The sequence below is a fragment of the Microtus pennsylvanicus genome, chromosome 6, assembly GCF_037038515.1.
Source record: "Microtus pennsylvanicus isolate mMicPen1 chromosome 6, mMicPen1.hap1, whole genome shotgun sequence".
Lineage (NCBI taxonomy): Eukaryota > Metazoa > Chordata > Mammalia > Rodentia > Cricetidae > Microtus > Microtus pennsylvanicus.
The window spans coordinates 78,047,717-78,075,408 of NC_134584.1; the positions used below are offsets into that span (position 1 = coordinate 78,047,717).

At 43.4% G+C, this 27,692-nt stretch overlaps 1 protein-coding gene across 5 annotated transcripts in view; it reads left to right on the forward strand.

The window, feature by feature from the left end:
- Positions 1-7,012: 7,012 nt before the first annotated feature.
- Positions 7,013-27,692, forward strand: part of Hmgxb4 (HMG-box containing 4) — a 42,657-nt gene continuing 21,977 nt past the window's right edge. Inside the window, exons 1-5 of one of the 5 annotated variants that reach the window (XM_075976503.1) lie at positions 7,013-7,345; positions 11,343-11,446; positions 12,068-12,216; positions 12,322-12,400; positions 13,165-14,117. In XM_075976503.1, coding sequence (XP_075832618.1) covers positions 11,416-11,446; positions 12,068-12,216; positions 12,322-12,400; positions 13,165-14,117 — 1,212 coding nt within the window. In that variant the 5' untranslated portion in view covers positions 7,013-7,345; positions 11,343-11,415. Of the gene's footprint in view, positions 7,346-11,342; positions 11,447-12,067; positions 12,217-12,321; positions 12,401-12,507; positions 12,623-13,164; positions 14,118-27,692 lie in introns of all 5 variants that reach the window. The other 4 variants (XM_075976504.1, XM_075976505.1, XM_075976506.1 and 1 more) reach the window with 4 other exon arrangements.

Sequence of the window (27,692 nt, forward strand, 5' to 3'; positions counted from 1 at the left end):
ACTCACTCTGCTATTCTCTCCTCCTTTCCTCATAGGTAGTCATTTTTGAGTCATTTGATAGTAAAATATACATATTATGTTTTTTTATACCAAATGCTTTAGTTCTTCTCATTCCCTCTGTATATTTAAAAATAGGGGCTGGAGAGATGGCTCAGTGGTTAAGATGGCTCTTCCAAAGGTCCTGAGTTCAATTCCCAGCAACCACATGGTGGCTCACAACCATCTGTAAAGAGGTCTGGCGCCCTCTTCTGGCCTTCAAGCATACACACAGAATATTGTATACATAATAAATAAATAAATAAATAAATAAGATCCCGCTGTAGGGCATTTTCTTAATGATTGATGAGGAAGGCCCAGCCCCTTGTGGGTGGTGCCAACCAGAGCTGGTGGTCCTGGATTCTATAAAAAAGCAGGATGAGCAAGCCATGAGGAGCAAGCCAGTAAGCAATACCCCTCCATGGCCTCTGCTTCCAGGTTCCTGCCCTGTTTGAGTTGCTGCCTTGACTTCCCTCAGGGATGGACTGTGTTTCATCACAGCAACAGAACTTGCCAATGGTAAGACAAGTTCTTAGGCCTATATCTGCTTATGTGTAGGTTTGGGGGTGAATGCAAATTTTCATTTTCATGAGAGAATGCTGAGAAGTGGGAGCTCTGTGTGATTCAGTATGTAACACTGGCTTGCCTATAACTCACGGAGATCCGCCTACCTCTGCCTTATATGTGCTGGGATTAAAGGCCGCACTGCCATGCCCGCATGAAAATCTCCCATGTGTGGTAGGTACTAGCCTTTTCCCACCATGTACTCTACCCAGTCTCTCACACTATGTTATCAAATTCCATCAACCTGTGAGGGTCTGTATCTGAGACCTGGGATCTGAGGGCCTGAAAGAATGGGGCCGACTACAGTCTAATGCTGTACACAACCTTAGTGCATGTCAGTGTACTTTTGTGCACAAATGTAATAAAGAAAGGTTGTCTGAGTTCAGAAAAACATGATCAGAACACGGAAATAAATGTCACTAAGCACGTAGTAAACACTAACAGAACAACCGTTTCCCAGAACGTTCTCAGGACAGACCAATTTAAACACTATTGCCTGGCACCTACTATAGATATCTGGGAAAGCACAAAGCAAGGCAGAAGGTAATATCCAGAATCAGGGTACACGGAGGATGGTACTTAGTTACCCTTTCACCAGATTGGGTTCCATAGCTATGTTCTGACCTCCAGCAAGAATAAACATGCTTTATCAATGAATGTAAATGTTTGCTACAGGAGGCACGAAATCACATCAAGAACAATCCAGGGAACAAAATGAACCTGAGGTAAAAGTCCCTCTGCCTTTTCCCCTGGGGCCTCTCTCATAATCCTCCAGGCATTGTTCACCATGTTCTAACACTATGTTGATTTATTTATTTTTATTATGTGTGTATGGGGCTTTTCCTGTTTGTACATCTGTGCACCACACACATGCAGTGTCTGTGGAGGCCAGAAGAGGACATCAGCTCTTCAGGAACTGTAATTACAGATAATTGTAGTTACCATGTGTATGCTGGTAACCCAACCCTGGTTCTCTGCATAAACAAGTACTCTTAACTCAGAGTCATCTCTCTAGCCCCACATTAATTCTTAACAATTTCTGGGATTTTTTGTTTTATTTTCAATGATTTTAATGTTAGTACATTAATTTTATTATTAGTAGTATGTTTTAATTCATTCATTTATTTATTATAGTGTGTGAGAAAGAGTATGTATGTGTGTGTATGCATGCATGCACTCACAAATGCTCATGAGGTCAGAGGAGAACTCTGAGGGGTCACCTCTCTTCTTCCACCTTCTTTCACCAGATTCCAGAGAGTCATGCTAGGATGCTCACGGAATCAGTGAAGATTCTGGGGAGATTCAGTTTGTTCAAAGAGCCTTGACATCCTGGATCTCACCTCTGATTCCCCTTCTGGTGAGGCCAGCTCCACCAGAAACCCCATCACAACAATCTCCCCTGAGTCATTTTATAAGACAGGCCTCCCCTTACCTGCATGAAGTACTGTTCTTAACCAATCAGCACATCATCACTGAATATAACACATTTTTAGTATTTTCTTTCTCTCCACTCCCAGCCAAAGTGGTACCCTTGGCTTTAGTCCCACTTCAGCACCCAGCACCTGATACAGGCCGTGCTTTCCATAAGCATCATTTCAATAAATGAGTGAATGCATGTACAGTGATCCAAGACTAGGATCAAGTATATTGTATAATAAATGTGATCAAGAACTGCCTGTGAGGCTGAAGGGACAGCTCCCAGGTTAAGAATGCAAGACCTGAGTTCAATTCCCGACACCCACAGAGGTTAAGAGTATATACTATTCTTTCAGAAGACCTGGGTTCAGTTCCAGGCACCCACATTGTACAGTTCAGAACTGTCTGTAACTCCAGCTCCAGGGTATCTGATATTTTCATCTGCTTCTACAACTATGTACACACAAACACACACACACATAACAACAATTAAAGAAACAGAGGACGTGAATTTGAAAGAAATAAGAAGGTTTGAAAAGAGTGAAAATGATGTAATTATATCTTAATTTCAAAAGAAAAATAGTCAGCCTGCTAGACCAAACGAACATGGTGGTGCATGATTTTAATCCCAGCTCTCAGGAGGTAGAGGCAGGAGGATTTCTGCGAGTTTCAGACAAGCTGATCTATAGGGGGAGTTTCAGGACAGGCAGGGATATAAAGTAAGACCTGCCCCCACCCCCTAAAAAACACTTACCTCCTGTGACTTTGACAAAGCAAACAAAGCAAAAGAGAAAAGAAAACCGCTTCCTCCCTAAAGTTATTGCAAGCAGTACAGAAGATGAAGGCTGGGCCTTCCCAGTAACTAGGGCACCAGCTTCCATTTGGACTGATGGAAAGTGACCTATTCACATGGAAGCCCATTCTATACTAACCCTATGCTAGAAAAACAGGGTCTTTGTATTAAGCCAGGTCTGAAAATAAAGCCAAAAAGAGAAGCTTAGAGAAAAAACACAGAGTCCCCCTGGGATCCAGCTGTGCCTGAAACTACTGGGCATTTCAACAATAAATAATATAAGTCAATAAATTCCTCTTTCCTGGTTAACTTTTTTCTCTTTCTTGTCTTTTTTTTCTTTTCTTTCTTTCTTTCTTTCTTTTTTTTTTTTTTTTTGAGAAAGGATTTCTGTGTATACCCCTGGCTGTCCTGGAACTCACTCTGTAGACAAGGGTGGTCTCAAATCACAGAGATCCTCCTGTCCTTGAATTCATAGAGAGAGATACACCTGCCTCTGCCTCCAAGTGCTGGGATCAGAGGCATGTGCCACCACTGCCCAGCATTCTGGTTAACTATTTTAAACTGGGTTTTTATCACTTAAAACAGAAAATATGCTGGCAAGTGCATTCAGGAATTAAACAACAAAAATAAAATATATTTATAAGGTTCTTAAATGCTTCTAATGGAAACCTAAATCAGGGACGGCATCCCAGAAAAACAAGTTATTGTCTTTTGTGAAACCCATTGACTATCTTTTTGTGCAGTGGGTGAGAATTGAGGAGGCTGAGGCTGTAATAAACCATTTTCACGGCATTTACATTTCTGTTTTGGGTATAAATCCAGCAACATTTACCGGGTAAAATTCCCAGTGTCTATCTCTAGCGGATCCATGGCGTCTCTCTGACTTTTTCCTTCTTCCAACATTCAGTTCTGTCTTCCCCACCTACCTAAGTTCTGCCCTATCAACAGGCCAAGGAAGTTTCTTTATTCATTAACCAAGAGAAGCAACACACAGAGGGGACTCCCACATCAGAGGGGGCTTGGAACTTTCCACCAAACATTCCAGACTCCTTGTATATATGGATGCCAGGGGGCTGAGGTGATGCTTTCAACCAAACATTCCAGACTCTTTGGATAAAGAGGGTGCTGGCTCAAGTCTGTCTACTTCCTGCAGGCATGGGGTGACGTGGGAGAGGGGAGTGTTGAGAGTTGGTGGGCTCATGCTCAGCGAGAGGTGTGGCTGGAGAGGCATCTGGTTTACTGCTATCCTGGAGACCTCAGACATCTGTTCTTTGAGGGAGATGAGAAGGCAGGTGGCTAGGAGAAGAAAATATGTTGTTATTCCTAGTCCTATGAATGGGGCTAGCCATGGGATGGGTCATTGACTGCCAGAAAGAACGGGACAGAGAAGTGTCCTGGTTGTACAGGAGAGGCTTGGGTGAATAAGTGAGACACAGAGCAGATATGTCCTTTAAAACCAGATTTTGAGCTAAAAGACTTAGTACCAGTGGAGAAGGTCCAGGAGTTGGTACAGGTGTTGGCGTTAACTGGAGGGCCTTTTGTAAGTTAAATATGCTTGAAAATGGGTGGGGTTAAAATAGGCTCTGAAGCCGGGCAGTGGTGGCGGCGCACGCCTTTAATCCCAGCACTCGGGGAGGCAGAGGCAGGTGGATCTCTGTGAGTTCAAGGCCAGCCTGGTCTACAAGAGCTAGTGCCAGGACAGGCTCCAAAGCTACAGAGAAACCCTGTCTCGAAAAACAAAAAAAAACAAAAAAAAAAAACAAAAAAAAATAGGCTCTGAAGACTGTTAGTTTTTACCAGGCCTGATTTTTGATACAGCAGCAGAACTTTTTTTTTTTTGTTTTGTTTTGTTTTGTTTTTTCGAGTCAGGGTTTCTCTGTGGTTTTGGAGCCTGTCCTGGAACTAGCTCTTGTAGACCAGGCTGGTCTCGAACTCACAGAGATCCGCCTGCCTCTGCCTCCCGAGTGCTGGGATTAAAGGCGTGCGCCACCACCGCCCGGCCAGCAGCAGAACTTTTTCAGGAACCTACAGGTATCTGTAAGACAACTAGAACAAGAACATTTTAGAAGACAATTAAAGGGAATTGGGAGCTCTGGATCTCTAAAGATACACCTGAAACCTGTTAATCCTGGACTGTGAAAGAGGCTCACCTGCCTGTATTTTTAGCAGGAAACTTAACAAATGAAGTAATGAGTTACCAGTACTTTTAAGTCATCAAATGCCATTAGACAGATCTGGGAGGGATAAATGAGCAGAAATGAGATAGATTTTTTAGCTAGGCGGGCAATCCCAAGTCTCTCCCTATTCTTTGGAGAACACCAGCCTTAGAAGCAGTGCTGCTGAGTACAAGAGGCCTGAAGATTTTCCTGTGGGGGGAAGATTTAGTCTATCTGTCTTGGCAGGATGAGATGATCACACACACACACACACACACACACACACACACACACACACACACACTATAGCATCCAGGAAGTCGATGAGATGGAAGGTCACTTTTTGCTGTGTGAGTGGCTTTGCCATACACAAAGGCAAGCCTCCAGACAGAAGATCTTCTGTAACCATGCATCTTCTTGGAGTAGCTATCAGATGCTGCAGGAGCTGGCATGTCTCAGTGTTAGAAGCTCTTTTGTTAAATCCCTTCTCTCAGGTCTGTAAAGACACTTGAGAATTGGGTACCATTACCTGTTAGTTATATTTAAATTAGACATATAAGTCAAATTTAGACATGTATTTTACCAATGCTACTATATCTAAGAAGATTAAAAGGAATATTTTAGTAAATCAAAGAATACTAGCACAGGTAGGTACTCTTACAAAAGATGGTGGTGGGGTTAAAATGGAGGTTACTGACATGTTTGTATTTTTCCAGAATTGTTATAATCTGGAGTTTTACCTTAGGTGTTTGATAGCCCCAATTTTAAAGGATTTTTATAAAAGGCAGCCCAAGGGCATTTGGAGATCAGGCCTCGAAATTGTAAGCGTCCGAATTGTAAGTGTCTGTTTTTACAAGTCTATGCCAAATCTCGGGACTCAATGCGCTACCCGGGTGGCCCTCTCTCCGGGAAAACAAGAAGGGGGGGGGGGGGGGGACTACGGGAGACCACCTGTTCATTCTCTGGGGGAAGTTTAAATAGCCTGTGGGAGTGGTCTTGACCCTCCCTGGGGAGAGGTCACCTTTTGGCGGGCTTTCTTGTAGGTGGAGTCTAGACTGTGGCAACTCCTCCGGGAGGGGGCTTGGAACTTTCCACCAAACGGATAGAAAGAAAGAAAGAAAAGGAAGGAAGAAAAAAAGGAGGGAGGGAGGGAGGAAGGAAGAAAGGAAGGAGGGAAGGAAGGAAGAAGATAAGGAAATGAATAAATAAGAGCCCTCCTGTGGTAGTCAAAGCACAGCATGAGTGAATAAGTTTTTTCTTTCCACCATGTGGGCTCCTGGTGTCAAAAATATACCCACTGGCTTGGTGTAAAGTGCCTTAATCTACTGAACCAATTCTCCAGTTCTGTAAACATTTAAATGAAAATTTAAGTGTGCATGTGGGGGAAGGGGGTGACGATTTGGTAAGAAAACAAATTTACAGCGCGCCCTACAAATGTATGTTCTTCTACTTCACACAGGCGAATATCCAGACATAAATGTTAAATCATAAATAAATGCTGCTATTTATCTTCATGTCTTGAATGTCTAGATTATTATACTGGGGGGAAAAACCACCTCCTTAAGAATCAGAAGACTTGAAGGCAAAGAGAACAGGAGTACTATTAGGTGACCAGAAAGGCCAGGGAATGTAGATAGGACGACGAATTTGTAAACGAGAATACAAAACTGATTTTCTAATGTTGTCTGATGTGGAGTTTTCGGGTGTTTTGTTTGTTTGGTTTGTTTTTTTATGTTTTCAGGTGTTTGTTTTGGTTTTGTATGTGTTAGAGAAGAGCATACAAATGTAACTGATAGTAAACCTGTAAGGTCCACAGTGAAGCTCCACACTTTCGGAACGGCTGCCCTGTTTTCACAGATCGTCAGGAACTGTAAAGACTTTTTACAGAGATGGTCAGGGAAGGTGTTTGAATGACTGAGTCAATCTAGTTGCCTGGTATTTTTTTTTATTTGTGATTTCTTTGCAGAAAGCTGTTTTTTGTTTAACTGAAAACTGATTAGAAGACTTGGGAGGTGATATGTTGAGAGCGATTTTTAGCCCAAACTCGGCACTGAGCTTATTCTTAAAACGCTACCGCGACCGCGCTCAGCGAGTGCCATTCGATGCACTCGACGCTCTGCGGCCGGCGCGATAGCCGCGCTGCAGTAGGAGTCTGCGCTCTGGGCTCGACTGAGGCTCCCTGGTCGCTCGCGCTTTCTCTCCTTCTCCAAGATGGCGGCGGGCGTCGGCGCTGAGGCGGGATCCGAGCGAGTCGAGTGAAGGTAGCGGCGAGCGGAGCCCCCACCAGGACGGGCCGGACCCCCACCCCGTGGCGGCAACGGCCCCGCCCGGCCTCCGCCCACCGCTCAGGCCCCGCGACACCGTCCCGGAGGCGCCCCAGGTCCGCTACGGCCTAGCTCGGGGACCAAGCCGGGGACTGGAGTAGCGGCCGCAGCCGCCCCGGCGTAGGGGCTGGAGCGGGGCGCAGGAGGAAGGCGGCGGGAGCTGTTCAAACGGGGAAGGCGGGAAAGCTGCGGGGCCGGGAGGGGGCGTGCGGCCGCCCCGGGGACCCGCGGCCCGCGCCGCCCCTCCCCCTGCGCCGCCGTCTGGGCGCTCCGGGGCGCCGGAGGCCGGCGGGACGCGGGAACCCGGGGCGGGCGGAGCGCGGCTGCGGACCGGGGCAGTCTGGGGCTGTCAGGAGAGGTCCTTGGGCGGACGGGAGGGCTGGGCGCGCGGCGAGCCGGGCAGGATACGGGCAGCTCCCTGCGCTGCGCCGAGGTTTGTTGAAGCAGCTGTTGCAGCAGACCTGCCGGGGTAACAGCGCGGACCCCGGAACGGTGGTCTTGGGGACTGTGCGGATAAACAATCTCGTATTGTGTGTGTTCTTTGCATGCGACCCAATTTGAGCATGCCTTCGTTGGAGGCTCCTCCATACAGGCCCATTTCTCCCTCCAGAACCACAACTTGTAGATTCACTTTATTTTATATCATAAAGAAGAGAAGAAATGTCTACCACCCACCCCACCCCTATTTCTAAGCTACTGGCCGATTCTATTTCTTTGTGGCAAAGTAAAATTTAAAAACTACATCCGAAGTAAAGCCTGTTGATTGCACATGGCTTGTCAAAATTTGGATCGCTGGTCTCCTGGAACTGTGTTGTCAGCCAATCTGTGCAGTGGTCGTGGTTCCGCTTAATTGCATTGCAATGAGAAGATTCAGTGCGCATTCCTGGCTGTGGAGATCTCTGCAGGTTCAAAGCTGGCAGGGACTGGGAGTGCTGCTTAGGTAGGTCCTTGGGAAAGGGTGTGGCAAGAATTCAGAGATATTAGTGATGGAAGGAAACTCACTGAAATAAGAAGAATTCACCTGCGCTGTCCGAAAATAACAACAAAATTTCAGAAACTGTAAACAGCTGGATGTGTTTCTTCCTTTGCCTGCTCAGACTGGCAATCTTGAGTTCCTGAAACAGCCCTGGAGAAAACTCCCGCCTGGAGGAGACCATCCATGCCCAGTTTACTGGGTGGATTTTATGTATTTTTTTTTTCAATTCTCCTATCTATTCTGGGATGACGATACATGTTAGTGATTGCTGGAACTAAGATTACTTCCAAAAAATTATTTTCTGGAACTTCTTTTCATAGTTAGTTTGAGCTTCCAAAATAACAAAATATGACCTCTGAAGATTTTTTTTTCATGATTACTTGGCTATCCAAAAAGCCCGCTCCTGAAGGTTGACTTGCAGTTTTACTTTCAAGTGGAACAGCAGCCAGCATCTTTTTCAAATCCTGAAGAAAAACCTCAGAAGAGCCACTTCAGAATTTTCAAGTTTCCTAAGCATTCACTTTTTATAATGGCATAAACAGTATTAAATAATGAGCGTTTATTTTTACTGTGTTGTCATTTCTCTGCACACTAGGGCAAATACTAGCTTTAAAATTATCCTGCCTCATGAAGTTGACAACATCGAATATTGTAAACTCCAAAATTATGGAATTCAAGAGAATGGGCTTTAGCACCTATTTTATGTTTTCCAACATTTAATGTAGCTGTTTTCTGATGTGAAAATCAAACCTAAATTTCTTTTTGTCCTCATTGACCCTCCCAGTTTGCTTCCGACCCCTGAACCCTCAATTTATCTTGGATATTATTTAAGACTTGGAAGGAATAGCAGGGGTTCATCTAATCTTGTATAAATATTGCCTGAACTCTGCTCCCTTTCACACTGCTGCTTGAGACATTTTCCCCCAGTACTGTGTTTCTCTGGTGATTCAGCTACCTGTGAACCCTCAGCCACGATTCAGGGCCTGTCTGTCTACACAGCCTATGAACTAGTCCATGGTATTTCTCAGGTTCTGGACTGCCTCACATGTTGGTGAACTGGACTTGTGTTCAGGGCTCACTGATTTTTTTCCCCTGTAAAATGTTCTTAAGTATTTTTGAGAAAGTTCCAATATCAGGCCTAACCCTACTACATAAAGCCAGCTGTCTGTGTTAAGTTGCCCTCAGGAGCATTTCCTAGTTCTATGTTCCTTTCAACGTCTTTTTTAATATCTACTAGTTTCACAGCAGTCAGAAAAATAACTTTTTCATGTGTAGTTAAAAACCCAGTCTCCCTCCCAATAATAAGACAACGTAATTCTATTCAGTGTTCTCAAGGGGAAAGCCTACACGCGTCTCTGGGCCTACCTTTGCCTACATTTACAAGTCTGTTGGTGTTGACCAAGGACTGATGGCTGTATTATAAGCTTAAATTAAGAGTGTTATTGAAATTTGTGGGCAAGGAGCATTGTTTCTCAGGAATTTTGTGCCAAAATTTATCTGGTGTGAAAAGCCTAAAATTGCAGTTCAAGCTATTCTACTTGGTATCAGTCTGTGAAAGGCAAGGTGACCTGTATGGCTTTCTAATAAACTTGTCCTGTATTAGTGAGAAGATTGCCATTGTTTGAGACAGGATCTCTCTAAATAGCTCTGGCTGCCCTAGAACTCACTATATAGATTAGGCTGGCCTCAAATACACGCATCTACTTGCCTCTCCCTTCTGAGTGCTGGCATTAATAAAGATGTGCATCACCTGGCGATAATGCCCTTTTTAGATGAATGAATATTATTCCCAATGACCCGCCTTTACTCCCTTTTAAGTCCTCACCAATGTGTGGGAAGCGAAGGACAGTATCTAATTAAGAAACTTGAGTAATTAAATGTCTGAATAGGAAAAACTGAATGTCTCTTCACATTCTTACGTGAGGCCTGACCCTACATTCTCACCCTTTATTTCACGTAAAGGCCCTTTGAGCAAGCAGTATGCAGACTCTCTAAATAATCCAGTTCATGTTGTTTGTTCACTGTGGGTTCCCTTACCTGGAGCAAATGCTTCGTTTGCTTCACATTTTCTATTTCTTAGACTTAGAAAACCTTGGCAATGCTTTTCCTCTTCATGTTTTCAACTTTGGTCTAGCTGTGCATCAAATTTATGTGGCTTTAGAACAAGAAAAAAAAATTTTTTTTATTGTCGTTTTGTTTTTGAGACAGGATGGTCTCACTTTGAAGCCCTGGTCAGCCTGGAACTCATGTAGACCAGATTGGACTGGGATTAAAGGAATTAAAGGCATTCACCACCACACTTCACTATAAAAATTCTGAACTGTTAAATTTTGAAACTTTCCCCTATTCATTCAGTTAATGTTTCCATCCCCCCAAAATATATGCTTATAAATTAGTGAAAAATCTTAATCATAATTTCATCATCAATTGATAAATGGCAATTCTCTATACTACTTTCTAGCCTTAAAAAAACTTGCTAGTGTTGGAAGTTTCCATATAGCCAACAAATGTAAGAAGTATGCCCATTCATACTTCAGTGAATTTGAACAAGTTTATAAAGCCCAGCAGAATGCAAAGCTTTAAAATAGTTAATATCTGTATGTATTCTGTTTAAATTATGACACAACAGATTCTAATGGCTCACCAGTCTCATGAATAGGATTTTATGGTCCTCTGGTATTTGATATTCTCTGTCTTCCTAGGCATCTGGCTTCATCTGTACATCCTGTGACCATGGTTGAACCCTTGCCTCTGACTTAATGTCAGTTTCCACCCTGTCTCAGTGTCATTAGTCCTGTTGGCATTCCAGAAATTCTCATTAATTTTGGAAGTTTTTTAATCTAAGAAGTATTTTATATATTTCTTCATATGTCAACTTTGATACATGAATTAAATCCAGTTAAGCTTAGCATCCTCTCTGCAAGTTCAACTCCAATATATGCACAGACTGTGGAGGTGAGAAGACACTCCTGTGTTCCTTCCAGTCAGCCCTTGGATTACTTGGAATTTCTACCCGGAAGGTTGCTTCTCCACAGTGATTTCACATTACAGGAAGGTTTTCCTTCTTTGTTTCTCAGACCTTGTCCTGTAGACGGGAAGGAGCCTGGACACAGTGACACAACACATTCTCAAAGGCCCTGCAGGACCACCATGGCTTATGATGACTCCATGAAGAAAGAAGGTATGACCCCTTACTCAGAAGCGTTCCAAAGGGCATAACCTCTTCATTCCCTGCAGTCCATGGATGTAGAGACCAAGACTGGGCACCACAGCCTAGACCAAGTGATGCTCCAGAGTACTGTATGAGACACAGCCTCCATCATTCCCAGACTGGGCCCATGGAAATGAAAACCAGGACAGGGGTTCCTACACCAGAGTCTGAAATAAGAGTCTTTTAGTTTATTGGGGTGATCCCCACAGCACTCTTAGTCCTTGCCAGCTCCAGTGTGCATGAGTCTGGGACTAGGAATCTCACACTGGACCCCCACAGAGCAGCACAGCTCATGAATCCTTACCCTTTTCAGCCTTCCCTCGCAAGTCTGTGTCTACCTGCCAAATCACTACTAAGAAACCATATCTGAGGACGCACAATGGGCATTTGCATAGCATGGAAGCATTGTGTTTTCAGGTTTGAGTCTTGTGTTTGAAGCCAGGGTATCAGAAGTCATCTTGGCACTTGGGTTAGCCATGCATTTCATTGGCTGCACTGAGATGTAACTTGAACTTGGAAATGGGACTGTTGCATTTATGTTTCTTATGTACTTTAGTCATTTCCATTCCTAAATGAACCTGTGCTTCCCAGATTGCTTTGATGGTGATCACAGCTTTGAGGACATAGGACTTGCAGCTGGCCGAAGCCAACGAGAAAAGAAACGGTCTTACAAAGACTTCTTAAGGGAAGAAGAAGAGGTTGCTGCACAGGTCAGGAGTTCCTCCAAGAAGAAGTCAAAGGTCAGTTCCAGCTGTTTTTTCAAAGCCAGGATCCCAGGAGAGCAGCTCCAAATCGTTACCTCGCCATCTTATTGCTCGCCAATTCTTCTCCCTCTTTAACCACAGGACAGTGAATTGTTCTTCTTGGGGACGGACACACACAGGAAGAAGAGGAAGTACTCCCCTGATGATTACTACTATGGAGGTGAGAATGGGAATGGGCTGCAGGTGGGATATGCGCATCTCTGGTTCTTGGAGTCGGGGTAGGGGAAGGGATCCCAGATATTGCTGACTCAGTGGCCTATTTAACAGGACAGTGGTTCTTGTTCTGAGTGCCGATAAACCAGTGTGAAGGAAGAGAGAGGTGGAGGGCTGGTATTTTGGAGGATTCAGCATAGAAGAACAGTCTTCATTTGTGATAAACAAGGTACCAGGTTCCTTCTCCCCTGAATCATCCACTTATCTATACCATTGTTATTTAGCATCCCTTTGCCAAATGCAATCCTTGGGCCCTCTGCGTATCTATGGGGCATTTCTCAGCCAGCATATATCCACGCACAAAACTCATTTTCTTAGCTGTGCTCTACGTGTAGCTGATGAGACTAACCTCTCACTAGAATGAGTTTGTCCTCAGCACAAGAACCAGTGACACTCCATCTGCAATCTAATCTAGATTGTAACTACCCTTAATCCCACAGCTCTATTCCCTGTATGCTTTCTCTGTCTCTTGTGAAGACTCAAGGAAGAGAATCAGCTTTAGCAACAAGAATGGTCTCGAGAGCCAAAGGCTGAATCTACCAAGTCAAGAAGCACACAGGGGTTCTGAATGTTAGGAACCAAAGTACCTCCCTTCAAAATCGCTCCTATTAGCCTTTTCCTCATGCCAGTTGGGTGTTTTTTGTTGAGAGAGGACACTTGATAGAAGTTACTTCCGGTCCTGTTGACAGTACTTCTCTTGATTGTTTCTAGACTTTTCGTCTTTGGAATCATCACAGAAGAAAAAGAAGAAATCCAGCCCACAGTCTGCCGACACAGCAATGGACCTGCTAAAAGCCATTACCTCCCCACTGGCAGCGGGTACCAAGTCCTCCAAGAAAGCAGGGGAGAAGTCCTCCGGTTCTTCAAGCCATTTGGAGAGCAGAAAGGAACACCATAAGAAGAAGGGCAACGGAAGCAGTGGGGAGCTCTCCTTGGAGGATAGCAGTGCCCACAAACCCAAAAAAATGAAGCCACTCTATGTGAACACAGAGACACTGACTCTTCGGGAGCCTGATGGCTTAAAGATGAAACTTATTCTTTCACCAAAGGAGAAGGGAAGCAGCTCAGTGGAGGAGGAGGCTTTTCAGTACCCTGCCCAACAGACTTCTCTGAAAAAGTCCTCCAAGAAATTGGCTCGGGACGAGCCAGGTGCTTTACTCCTAGGACACGAGCTACAGAGCCTCCTGAAAACAGCCAGGAAGAAGCACAAGTCCTCCTCAGACTCACATTCGTCTCCTGGCCCCGAAGGCTGTGGATCTGATGCCTCCCAGCTTCCAGAGCCCCACAGTGCTAACCTCGATATTACAGGGCTTGACCCTATGCTAGTAGACTCGGAGTCGTCCTCTGGTGGGGAACTGGAAGCCGGTGAGCTTATCATAGATGATTCTTACCGGGAAATCAAGAAGAAGAAGAAGTCAAAGAAGAGCAAGAAGAAGAAGGACAAGGACAGACACAAGGACAAGCGGCACTCCCGTACTAAGAGAAGCTCAGGGCTGGCGGCAAGCACTGCCCGAGAGCATGGCACTGCTCGGGAGCATTTGGTAACACCCAGCACTGCCCCCAGTATCCCCACCCTACCACTTCCTGCTCTCCACTCAGATGGACATGGAGAGAAAAAAAAGAAAAAGGAAGAGAAGGACAGAGAGAGAGAGAGGGGAGAAAAGGTAAGGAGAAGGGGTCTTCATGAAACAGGTTTTCCCTGAGTTGGAGGCCACCTTGAGCCAAGTAGTTGTTGATCTGATGGGCTGGCACAAAGAGTAAATTATTACAATGACTAGATTTGTCTGGGGCAAAAGTGGCAGCAGTGTAATTATTCCTGGCTGTTCTCTCCAGTCGATTGATCAAACACCATCATTCTGAAAAGTCCTAGAAGCATCTACACCCATTTCTTTCCCTTAGCACCCACTGTCTGCCAGGGCAGTTGAGAAATGTGCAAAGGTACCCTTTTGGTCATCTTGGAGGAGATTTTCTAAACTGAAATGATCCATGGTTATGAGCTGACATGTGGGTTACTGAGAACTGAGCCCGTGTCCTCTGTAAAAGCAGTCTACTTTCTTTACGGCTTATCACTCCAACCCAAGACACAGTTCTTGTCCTTGGGGAACTCCCTGTCCATAGGAGAGGTGGGAGTATTTTAGGAACTGGTGAAACAGTTTGACCCTGTTATCAAATAATACCTATTTTTGTTAGGAACTTGTAGACTCAGCTGGGTGCGGTCGCCCATTCAGGTAACTCCAACACTAAGGAGGCTGAGGCAAGAGAGCAGGAGACCAGCTTTGGTAGCAGGGGGTGGGAGGTAGGGTGGGGGTGTTCAGGTCCCAAAGATGATGTGTGGAGGGAAAGGAGGGGAGGAGATGGTCTAACGGTGAATCGTGATGGGACTGCCTTTTGTTGTTGTCGTCGTCGTTGCCGCCCCCCCCCCCATTGGGTTTCTGGGCTACAGTCCTGGCTGTCCCACTTAGTAGACCAGGCTGGTCTTGAACTCACTGAGATCTGCCTGCCTCTGCCTCCGGAAGGGTTGGGATTAAAGGTATGTGCCTCCACCACGCAGCAAGAACATACCATTTAAACTCTATAGTTGTATATAGGATTAAATGGGAGAACAGAGAAGTGTGAACTGAGGTGTACCAAGAGATCAGGGCTTGAGGAAGCTAACATTGATCTTGACAATAGGCACCAGCCTTGAGGCCCTCAAGTTCCTCTTGCAAGAGATAAGCCCCTGAGGAAATGGAGAATTGTCTAAGTGCCTGACCTTGGGAAAAGGACTTTTAGGGAGTAGGGGTCAGGCATTTCATTATGGAATATATTGTAGTTTTTTTGTATGACTTAGTTTACCCAAATAGCTAAAGCTTAAAAATGAGCAAAGATGGAGCTGGATAAACTGTGATCCTTAGTAGACCTTAAGAAGGGATTATCAAATATACCTTATTTATCAAGCATACATTCATTACTCATCCAAATGAGTGTTAACTTGTGTGGGAATAGGCAGTTATCATGCTATCTGGTACCACAGTGGTGGGGATTTTTTTTTTCTTTAAACAATTTATTTATTTTATGGGCATTGGTGTTTTGCCTTCATGTGTGTCTGTGTGAGGGTGTCAAAGCTCCTGGAACTGGAGTTACAGACAGTTGTAAGCTGCTTTGTGGTTGCTTGGAATTGAACCCTGGTCCTCTGGAAGAGCAGTCTTAACTGCTGAGCCATCTCTCCAGCCCAATGTGGTGGGGATTTTTTCCAAACAATTATTTGGAGGCTACTATTGTACACATTTTTATCCTTCACCAAAGCTTCACAAAATTTTCCAAAGGGACAGGCATAAGGGAGCTTCCATAACACATGGTGAGAATCATTAAAAATGAAAGTAAAATGGTGCTGGAGAATTCTGATCCAAAAAGTTGAAATGCTGGAACTTTGTCAAGAAGCAATGGTTGTCATTTGGTCTGCACCTCAGTAGGAGAAAAAGTTCAAAGCCAGTGTAAATAAGACCAAAAAATAAAGAAGCAAAAAACAGAAAAAGAAAAAATAAATTTATAAGCTCAGAAATAAAATATGGAAGTCTTATTATAATTGTATTCCATACATGAATTAACTAGAGCTTTAAAGGAAAAGGTTACCAATTTTTCTCTCAGTAACAGAAAGTACAAATAATTGTGTCATCTAGAAACAGCTATTTCATTTTCTTTGTTTATATTTCTGCAAAGTAAAATATACAAAATTTGAAAGAAAAACTACTAAGAAAAGGATAACTAACTATATTTAAAACTTGGGTGTCATTTGGTGTTAGAAGACTGGAACCCTAAAATCTGGGAGGATGAGGCAGGGGAATTACAATTTCATAACCAGTCTGGGGTACATAAGACTCTGTTTTAAAAAAAAAAAAAAAGGAAGAAAGCCGGGCAGTGGTGGCTCACGCCTTTAATCCCAGCACTCTGGAGGCAGAGGCAGGAGGATCTCTGTGAGTTCAAGGCCAGCCTGGTCTACAAGAGCTAGTTCCAGGACAGGAACCAAAAAGCTACGGAGAAACCAAGTCTCGAAAAATCCAAAAAAAAAGAAAAGAAAAAGAAAGAAAGAAAAGAACCAGCTGGGCATTTTAATAGCATCTTTAATCCCAGCATTCAGGAGTTAGAAGTAGGTGGATCTCTATGAATTCAAGGCCAACCTGGTCTACAAAGCTAGTTCCAGGACAATCAGGGCTACACAGAAAAACCCTATCTCGAAAACAAAACAAAAGAGGGAGGGAAGGAGAGAGGGAAAAAAGAAAGAAAAAACAGAAAAGGCAAATGTGGTAACAGGCACTTGGAAAGAAGAGCAGGAGAATCAAGTTTAGGCCAGCTTATGTTGCTACACAGCAAGACTGTCTCAAAGTTTAAAGTGAAAATAATTTGGGAATGAGAATTTTATCTCTTGTCTATAAAGAGTAGGTTTTAAGTTATTTTCTCTACCATCGTGTGTGTGTGTGTGTGTGTGTGTGTGTGTGTGTGTGTGTGTGTGTGTGTGTAAAAGCCATACCTTGGATCCAAAAGTCATTGTGAGCACAGGTCTGGATATGGTAGGTTTTTTCTGTTTATTTGCAAATTGTTTGATGAAATCCAGGTTGATACTCTGTGTATGATTTTATTATCATAAGCCCTGCTGGCCTTGCACTTGAGATGATTCTTCTACCCACCCACCTCAGGAGTTATAGATGTGTACCACCATGGCCAGATTCAACTTGTATGTCATTAACTTGAATTGAACATTCATTTTCAACGATTTTTCCTTGTCTTTCCTTCTTTTGCTATAATAATTTATTGACCACACTGTGAGGTAGCAAGGTCAGACTTTAACAAAATCATCACTTACCTACTGACCTACTGATCTTTTTTAATTTTTTTTTCTTACATAAAAATTACATAGGGCAAAATGCTCATTTGGAAAGTAAACCATTTTATGATTTTTTTGACAAATGCGCAGACTCACCTTTAAGCTAACTAACTAGACATCACCGTCAATCCCGAGAGTTCCTTCACCCAGTGCCAAACTCCTTTCCTCACCTTGGCTTTTCCATTTTCTTCTTCTCTGTTAAGTCTGAAATCATCCTTGGTGCCTGTCTTTTATCTGTCTGTCAGGCAAGTGGGTATGTAGATAAAATAGTATTGAAAAAGTAGAAAGGGGTCAGAGTATGGAGAATCTCTTAGATGGAAAAAAGGCAGTTAACTGGTTTCTAAGGCACACAGTGGTATGTTCTCTGTGGCAGACTGACAGGTAAGTTAGGACGGAACAGCTAACAGATGGGGATTGCAGGAGTGGAGATAGAACCCTGGGGAAAGAGAAGGGATAGAGTCAGGAGACTGAAGGGAATGTGAATAAGATCTTACAAGTGGGAAGCTGCAAATAGCTAAGTATAAAGTGGGAAATAGTTTTATTTTGAATGGAATCATTTATTCAACAGATGTTTATGATGTATATATAATGTTTTTTAAACATGACGTAGACATAGAATTCTCTATGAAGTTTAAAATGTATCTTTTCCTGAACTTTTGTATAAAAAAATAACTGTCCTCAGGGAAAGTGCCTGGAAGAGTAAAGGAAGTCACTTGTCACCAAGCTTAAACAACCTGAGTTTGATCTCTGGGGCCCACATGGTAGAAGAGAACTGACCCCTGCAAGTTTTCCCGTGCCCTCCCTACTGCAGCCTGTCATGCACATCTGCATACGTTCATGCTCAGTAAATGCGTGTCTGAAAAGGGGGGGTGGAGAGATGGCTCAGCTGGATAGCACACGTGAATCTCTTGCAGAGAACTTGCGCTTGGTTCCCAATATTCTTACCTAGGTGGCTCATAATTGCCTGTAACTCCTGCACAGGGAATCTGACATCTTCTGGAGACTTTGTGTACCTGCACATGCATACATACACATACACATAAAAAAGATAAGTTGAGGGAAAAGCTCATCCAGAAATAGGAAAAGTGCTTTGGGTATGCTCCTTCAGTCTGAAATGAGTGGACACTCGGTGGCCACCTGGTAGGAGTGCTAAAACTTCAGTGACCTACTTCACCTTAGATTCTGTGGTGGACTATAGCAAGAATACAGATGAGAAGAATAGTTAGTTTGACAGATGGTAATTTTCATTGAGATTTTGAGAAACAAGCATCACCAATAGGTGATAACATAGGTGAGTGGGTCCTTAGAAGTGGGGTCAGGCCAGAAATGACTCAGCTGGTACAGTTGCTTGTGGAGGAACCTGACAACCTGAGTTTGATCCAAGGGGCAGGTGTTGGGTGGAAAGAGAGAAATGACACACACAAGTTGTCTTCTGACTTTCGTGTATACAACAGGAGATACATTATCCCCCAGATAAATGTAATTTAAAAATTTATTTTAACAGCGGAAGCTGTGTAATGTTAGGCAAGTTCTGTAACTTGTGAAGGGTAACAGCTCTACTTCACGTAGGACTGCTGAGGATTATTAAATAAAATGATTCATGCAAACTCACTTGGGGTCTGCCTCAGGTATGTTTTAGGTGTTTTAAGAGGATGTTGCTGCCCCAATGACAAGCCTTAGGTGTCTTAGGAACTACTATCTCAAGTCATTTCCAGACTCAGCAGCTCCTACATTTCTTTGGGTCATGATGGTGCCTTTAAAAAGGTTGTTTTTGATGTTGGAGAGATGGCTCAGAGGTTAAGAACACTGACTGTCCTTCCAGAGGTCCTGAGTTCAATTCCCAGCAACCACATGGTGGCTCACAACCATCTGTAATGAGATCTGGTGCCCTCTTCTGGCCTGCAGGCAGAAAGCTGTGTACATAATAAACGAAGTCTTAAAAACAATTTTTTTTAAAAAGATTGTTTTCTGGGATTGCTATGATAAAAATCAAAACAAGTACCACATCAAAAGCCTCAAGGAGCCGGGCAATGGTGGCGCATGCCTTTAATCCCAGCACTCGGGAGGCAGAGGCAGGTGAATCTCTGTGAGTTCGAGACCAGCCTGGTCTATAGAGCTAGTTCCAGGACAGGCTCCGAAGCCACAGAGAAACCCCGTCTCGAAAAGAAAAAAGAAAGCCTCAAGGAAGGTGCTCAGGAAACAGTCATTTTTATTCCCAAAAACTTTAGGTTCTGGCTGGAGAGATGGCTCAGAGGTTAAGAGCATTGCCTGCTCTTTCAAAGGTCCTGAGTTCAATTCCCAGCAACCACATGGTGGCTCACAACCATCTGAAACAGGGTCTGGTGCCTTCTTCTGGCCTGCAGGCATACACACAGACAGAATATAGGTTCAATCCCTAGCACTGCAAAAACCATTGAGAACCAGCAACCTTTAGGAACTTGGTCTTTGCTATAGCTTTCTCTACGGCTGGCATTTCAATAAATGCTAGTTGTTAAAATCATCATCCAGTCAGGGAGCAATGGAATGCATAACCCAGAATTTGGGAAAATAGTTGAAACTGGAATAAACCAGGTGATTATGTGCAGGAGGTAAGTGTGTGAATGGGAAAGAGGAGATGCCATTAGCCCATAAGTACTGTATACAAGAAGGAAGAGAGGAAGTTATAACTTACTTTGAGTCCTGCTTTCTGTGAAATAGAGGAGAAGTTGTATAATAATGTCTTGATTTCCAATTAAGGCTAATTACATTAGGATAGAAGTTTTCTTTAAAAAAAAAACTTTTATTATAGTCATTTGTTTGTCTGTGGGGACGGACAGGAAGGTGGAGGGTGCCAGCATACTTCTTGATCCACTGATAAACTAAATTCTAAGATACAGTCGACCTAGGACAGTGCTGTGTAAGTTGTTCCTCTGGTTAAACCAAGGCTGAATAACAAACAGGAATAAATGATAAGAATTACTATCTGTTTAGTTACTGCATGTGCCAGGCTTTCTTTTGATCTATCAGTCATCAGTCATTAATCAGTATCACCAACACAGATCCCTTAACTCTGCCTATAATCCTTGCACTATACAGAAAACTTTTCTACATGGCTACTGAGCACCTTAGTAGTTTTAGTGTTATGTTTTCTTCTACTTTTGCTGTGCTAGGGAACCAAACCCAAGACGCGTACGTTTAGAATACAACTCAGCTCTGTAGATGGCGGTTGTCATCTTTGTTCTGCAGAAACCTAAAATCTACTTTAAAAACTGCTCAGTCACTCATTTTACATATTGGGTTAAGCACAGAGACTTTTGTTTTGTTTTTGAGACAAGGTTTCTCAGTAGCTATGGAGCCAGTCCTGGAACTCACTCTGTAGACCAGGCGGCTGGCTTCGAACTCTCAGAGATCCACTGGGATTAAAGGCGTGTGCCACCATCGCCCAGCAAGCACAAAGACTCTTAAAAATGATGTGTGTGACACGTGCAGATGTGTGTTGCTACAGGTGACACAGTGCACACGTAGAGGTCAGAGTACAGCTTTCAGGGGCTCGTGGTGACTGCGCTTGTGTAGAGGGAACCAGGGTCGGCCATGGCTTGTTTGTTTGGAGGGAAAAAAAATAAGAAAGGAAGTAGAATTGCAAAAGTAGGTGTTATAAATATTTCCAGGAATTCACAGGATTTCATCAGAGAGGGTCATGATCAGCAAAAGGAATGAGAGAGATCCTAGGGCACTCTGCTGTTCCTTTATTCTTAAAAGAAAGACTCGGCACCCAGCCCCTTCACTTACAGAAGTGTGATGAGGCCAAGGTGGGATAGTAGTGCTCCCTGTACTCTATCCTCTTCTATTCACTGCTGAGATTCCAGTATTCATTGAGTACAGATGTATTCAACACTATATAGTGCCAGACACTTGCCTGATGCCAAGGACACAGAGAGGAATAAGATTGTGTCTGCAGCCAGGCGTGGTGATGCATGTTTGTGGAAGGTGTCCTCAGAACCCAACCTTAAAGCCATGTAGGAATTAATAGATGGAAAAGAGGAGCAAGCGCTTTGGTCGGGGACAGAAAAATATAGGTGAAGATGCTGAGACGTGAGTGTCTTCATATTGAGAGGAATCCAAAGTCTACATACATGAAATGAAGCCAACAGAAGTTTTGGGTTTGGTTTTGGCTTTTGAGACAAGGTCTCTCGGTGCACCTCTGTCTGTCCTGGAACTAACTATGCCAAGCTGTCCTTGAATTCACAAATATCCACCAGTCTCGGCCTCCCAAGTGCTGGGATTAATGCACCACCATGCCCAGCCTGAAGCTAGTAGAAATTTACAGTGTACTTATAGAAGGCAAGAGTTGGATCAGTGTGAGGCCTGCCTTTTATGAAAGGAGAGGGAGAGCTGAGTGGGTATTAAATCACAGTCCCAGGATTACTTAATGTGCTGTAGGTGCAGAACATGGAGTACTTAATGTGTTGTAGGCATTGAGATTTGTAATGCTAATTTTATCTGTGGTAGGCCCTTGAACTTTCTACTGGGACCCAAGGAAGTCCGGATACCCCCACAACCCTCCAGTCTCACAATATAAGGGGACATGAAATAACCTGCACAGAATACTACCCTATTAATGGCAAAGCAGGGATTTAGATTCAGGTTTTTCAGAATTTGGGTCTGTGTTCTTTCTAGTGTACTTTCAGGGGTTTGTTGTAAGAGCAATGGAGAATAATGTCCATTTAAAACCATTTCCACTGAATTGAAGGCTTAGTGTGAAGACCTAACTAACCTCCTTGCAGTCTTTCTTTTCCTTCAATTAGATCTGGGTTCTCAGTCACGTGGATCAGACAAGGGTAGGATACCTGTGTGTCCCAGAAGCCAGCTCATGTATTCACAGGCTAGCCTTCTGGCCACTAGTCTAGTACTTTGGCTCTCAGGTCAGCAAAGCTTAAATGGATCTAGTTGTTTTAAGTGTCTCCTTCCTAGCCAGTGTCAACACTGGCTACAGTAGAGATACTGTCCCCATCAGTCACATTAGGGAAATGAGAGGATTTGACTCCTACTTTTCCTTCCTAACAGAAGAAAGCTAACTCTGCATATGTGCATGCTATTTCTGTGTGTGTGTGTGTGTTCACGTGCCTATGAGTGTGTGCTAGAAATTGAACACTTGCAGTTCACTGGCCTGGCAAGCACTTTACTACTGAGCTACTCTGCAAACCCCCAATTTTAAGATTCATAATCTTTGTTTTGTCTTAACCCCATGCCATGATGTTTCATTGTTGAAACTGACTCTTAAATTACCATTACGAAGAGGGATTTTCATCAGTTTCTTGGTTGTGTGATCCAAAAAAGTTCAACAGGATTATTAAACAAGATCAAGAAAGCCGGGCGGTGGTGGCGCACGCCTTTAATCCCAGCACTCGGGAGGCAGAGGCAGGCGGATCTCTGTGAGTTCGAGACCAGCCTGGTCTACAAGAGCTAGTTCCAGGACAGGCTCCAAAACCACAGAGAAACCCTGTCTCGAAAAAACCAAAAAAAAAAAAAAAAACAAGATCAAGAAGCTGGTTTTTGAAACTTCCTATTGTGACTTACTTCATCAAATACCAAATGACTTCTGCTATAACATTGTATCTAAGGACATTTAGTGAGTTTGCTTGTTACAAGTACTTTGTTTCTGGTAACTTAATATCCAAGTTTTGAGAGTGTTACCATTTTATGGACTCAGTACCTGTATCCATCTTTGATTTGCTTACCATCTCTGAAGCTTGCTTTGTTAGCAACCCCTGGGAGGATTGCCTGGCTTTGCATTTGGGTCTCATACAACCATTTTTATTTATTTATTTATTTGTTATGCATACAATATTCTGTCCAGACCTCATTACAGATGGTTGTCAGCCACCATGTGGTTGCTAGGAATTGAACTCAGGACCTTTGGAAGAGCAGGCAATGCTCTTAACCGCTGAGCCATCTCTCCAGCCCTCATACAACCATTTTGTGTGGGAGAATATCATCCACCTTTCCTACATTTCTAACTGCTTGTGCTGTAGAAAATGCTCAGCCCTTTACTTGGAAATCTGAACTTTAGATCCACAGACTGGGTATGCATCTTACACAATAGTTAGGTTCCAAATCAGCATGTCAGTTTCATCATGTAGTAGGTAGAACTTCCTGTCAAAACCCCTTGGGAAGGCTTCACTTTGAAGATGAGTAGATCCTCTACCTACAGAGTATCTCCTAATGTAACCTAGTTTTCTTTTTGGTGCCATATGATGTCTGTTATTGGCATAGGCTCGGGAGCCTTAGTTTTGTTTTATTTTAACTAGTTTATGTGTATAGGTATTTTCTTGACACTTATGTCTGTGCACCATTTGTACATCCCTACTGCCCACGGAAGCCAGAATAGGGAATCGTATACCATGGAAGTAGAGTCACAGATGGTTGTGAGCATCCATGTAGGTGTTAAGGACTTAATCAGTCAGGGTCCTTGGGCAGAAGAACAGCCAGTGTTTTTAGTGCTGAACTATCCAGGCCTTCACACACACACCAATAATTGTACAAATATAGATTCTTAGGGTAGAATAAATGACAGGGTCATCAGACTCTTCTCCCCAACCCCATATATCATGTGTACAAATGCCCTGATATAGCCCCCCCCCCTTTGTGTGTGCGCGCGCATGTGTTTAATGGCATATGAAAGGAGGAAGGGTCTTAGTTAAGACACATTTAGGATTGGGGCTAGAGAGTTGCTCAGCATTAAGAGCACATACTTCCCTGCAGAGGACTTGAATTCGGCTCCCCCAACTGCTTATAACTCCAGCTTCAAGGAAGCAGACAACCTTTGTTCTCCAGGGGTACTGCACATACACAGACACATGTGCACATACTTAAAATAAGTCTTTTCCTAATTTAGGGATGTAAGACTGTTGCTAAGTAAATGAAGCCACTGAAACTCCCAGAGCTCCCCTACAACATTGCAGTCTAGGTCACTAGAAAAATGCTGGAAACGAACCTTTACTCTTCCTTTGTTACTTAGAATGTGTGTTGATGTATATGCTACTACTGTGTCTGGAGCTCAGGACATTTGAACGAATTGGTTCTCTTCTTTCATAGTGTGGTCCCCAGAGTTCGAACTAGGTCATCAAGCTTAATAGCAAGTACCTTTAATATCACATACTAAACTGGAAGCCCTAATATATATATATATATACAGAGGACCTGGTATAGACCCATGCAGGCCCTGTGCATGTCTCTGTGAGTTCATTTGAGCTTTGATCATGTTGATTTAGAAGGCCTTATTTTCATGGTGTCCTCCATCCCCTCTTGCTCTTAAACTTTTTCTGCCTCTTTTTTCTTGGGGTTCTCTGAATCCTAAGGGGAGGGATTTGATGGGGAGATTCCACTTAGGGTTACGTTGTCCCAAAATCTCTTAATCTGCATAGTGTCTGGCTGTGGGTTCCATCTCATGGAGTGGGCCTTAAGTTGTTAAATCAGATATTGGTTGGTTATTCCCACAAGCTTTATGCCACCATTGCCCTAGTATATTTTGCAGACAGACCGCCATTGTAGATCAAAATGGTTTGTGACTGGGATTGTGTTTGCATTTCTCTTTGTACTATGTAGAGTACCTTTCTTTTTTTTTTTTTTCGAGACAGGGTTTCTCCATAGCTTTTTGGTTCCTGTCCTGGAACTAGCTCTTGTAGACCAGGCTGACCTCGAACTCCGCCTGCCTCTGCCTCCCGAGTGCTGGGATTAAAGGCGTGCGCCACCACCGCCCAGCCTAGAGTACCTTTCTTTACCAAAGATGCTGGAATGTATGGGTGAAGGCTCTGTGTATTTACCACCTCAACTTCTCCATGTTCAGTACATTGTCTAGGTGTTGTCTTCAGCAATAGGGCCTTGATGTCAGTTTGTGGAGAGCAACCTATAGTCTTAGCAATAGCCTGGGTTGTTTGGGGGCTCACATGGAACCCCTTTGGCCAACAACTCAATTAGATGTGACCCAGTCTCAATACTGGACGCTTTATTTGATGACAAGAGATGGCTAATTCGTACTTTGTTTCTCCCATTATTTGACAATTTCGTTTGGATCACTGCAATATATATGTATATGTTTTGGGAGGTTTCTACTATATTAGGTTTCCATACCACCACTCAAATTGCCCTGAATTTTAGCTGTCTCTTCCCATATTCCCTCCCTCACCCCACTTTTCCTTTATCCTCCCCACTTGAGCCTCCCATTCATCCTTCCATAATTATTCTATTTCCTGTTCCTAATGAGATCTTGCTGTACCTGGATCTCTTACTCTGTCCCTAATCTCTGTGGATCTATGGGTTGTAGCTTGGTTATCATTGACTTAACAGCTAATACCCACATATGAGTAAACACGTACAATATTTTTCTGGGTCTGAGATACCTCATGCAAGATGAATTTTTTCTAGTTCCATCCATTTACCTGTGAATTTCATGATGTGATATTTTTAATGACTGATAATATTCCATTGTGTAAATGAACCACATTTTCTTTATCCATTCTTCTATTGAGGGACATCTGGATTGTTTCCCGTTTCTGGATATTATGAATAGAGCCACAATGAACACGGTTGAGCAAATATCTCTATGGTAAAATGAAATGTGTTGTCTGATAGGAAATTTTTCTAGGGTCCTGAAAGGTGTGGCAACTAGGGATTTTATGTAAAATATGTTTTTGAATATTAGGAGCTGACAGTTAGGAATGGGGAGGGGCTGGGAACGTTCCACAGGATTGAGGAAAGCGGGGTGTTCCACCAGGGCCTGCTTAGTCCCCTAGGAATGGGGTCTACTTCAAAGCTGGGGGCGAGAGTTGAAGGGATAGATGAAGAAAGAGGTGAAGATCTGCAGTTAGCCTACTTGTTTCCCTGGTCAGAGTGGCTTGTAGATTGGTTCCCAGGGAGTGTCTGCTGGAGTTGGGACTGGAATAAAAGAACGAGTGGAGAAGGGGCTAGGAGGAGAGGATCCTGTGATCTCCTAGAGGAGGGGCTGCAATGGTACTCTGCTGCAGAGCTTGGAATGAGATTGGGGGGTTGGACTTGGAGGAGCTGAGGAAGAGGAAGGTATGCTGTTAGCCTTCCTGATTGTTTGCCTTGTCAGAGGGGACTGAGGATTACTAGGGAGTGTTTGTAGATTTACTTTCCAGACAGTCTCACTAAGTAGTTCTGGCTGGCCTGGAACTCAGTACTAGATCAGGCTGGCCAGTACTCAAGAAATCTGCCTGCCTTTGTCTCCCAAATGCTGAGAATAAAGGTCTGTAATACCTCTGCAAGTGAACTTTACTATTTAAATGAAAACTCTATTAGTCCTTGGCTTCCCTTGTTTTGTGTCGAGTAGGTCAAACATTTTCACTCAGTCCTCCTCCCACCACAGTTTCTACTTTTAAAAAGTTTGTATTGGCTCCCTGGATGCCATTGCTTTTATTTTTTTTTAATATTTATTTATTCATTATGTATACAATATTCTGTCTGCAGGCCAGAAGAGGGCACCAGACCTCTTTACAGATGGTTGTGAGCCACCATGTGGTTGCTGGGAATTTAACTCAGGACCTTTGGAAGAGCAGACAATGCTCTTAACCTCTGAGCCATCTCTCCAGCCCCTAGTTTTAAATATACAGAGGGAATGAGAAGAACTATTTGATTACTACTGCAACATAGCTTGTAGACTATCACAAACATAGTGATTTAAACCAGCATCCTGTGTTCTCATCCGGTTCTGTAGAGTGGAAGCCTAGGTTCTGTTCTTGGGATCTCACAAGACTGAAGTCAATTAATGGTTTTTACTCTTAAGTTCTTTGAGATAGTTTTCTTCTGTAGCCCAGAATGGCCTTGGACTAGGAATACTCTTGCTTAAGCCTTCTAAGTGAGCAGTCACCACACCTGGGAAGGAAATTTTCAGAATACTTTAGTAGAGCAAAATTTCTAAAGTTTGGGTGAATGCTGCAAGTTTGAGGCCAGCCAGATCTACATAGTGAGTACCAGGCCAGCCAAGGCTGTGTACCTAGTGAGACCCCATTTCAGAAAACAAAACAAAATAAGTAAAGGTTTTTGGAATGACATTAAGATTGAGAAGAAAATGTGGCCATATACCATATATTCCCTGTCCCGCCCATGCATGGCCCTCTACCATAAGCATCTCTATCAGTGTACTTGTTAGAGACAAATCCGTACCCAGATCGGCACATCTTCATAGTGTACATAGGTTTGTGCTGTCGGTGTTGTCCATTCTCCCTCCTGCGGCAGCATCACAAAGTACTTTACCATAAAATTCTCAGTGCTTCACCTCTTCACCTCACCTTTTTTTGTCTCCATATTTTGCCTTTTTCAAAACTTGTCTCTTGAATTGTACTTTGTTGTCTGGTTGAACCGCAGTTCATTTGTTCACCAA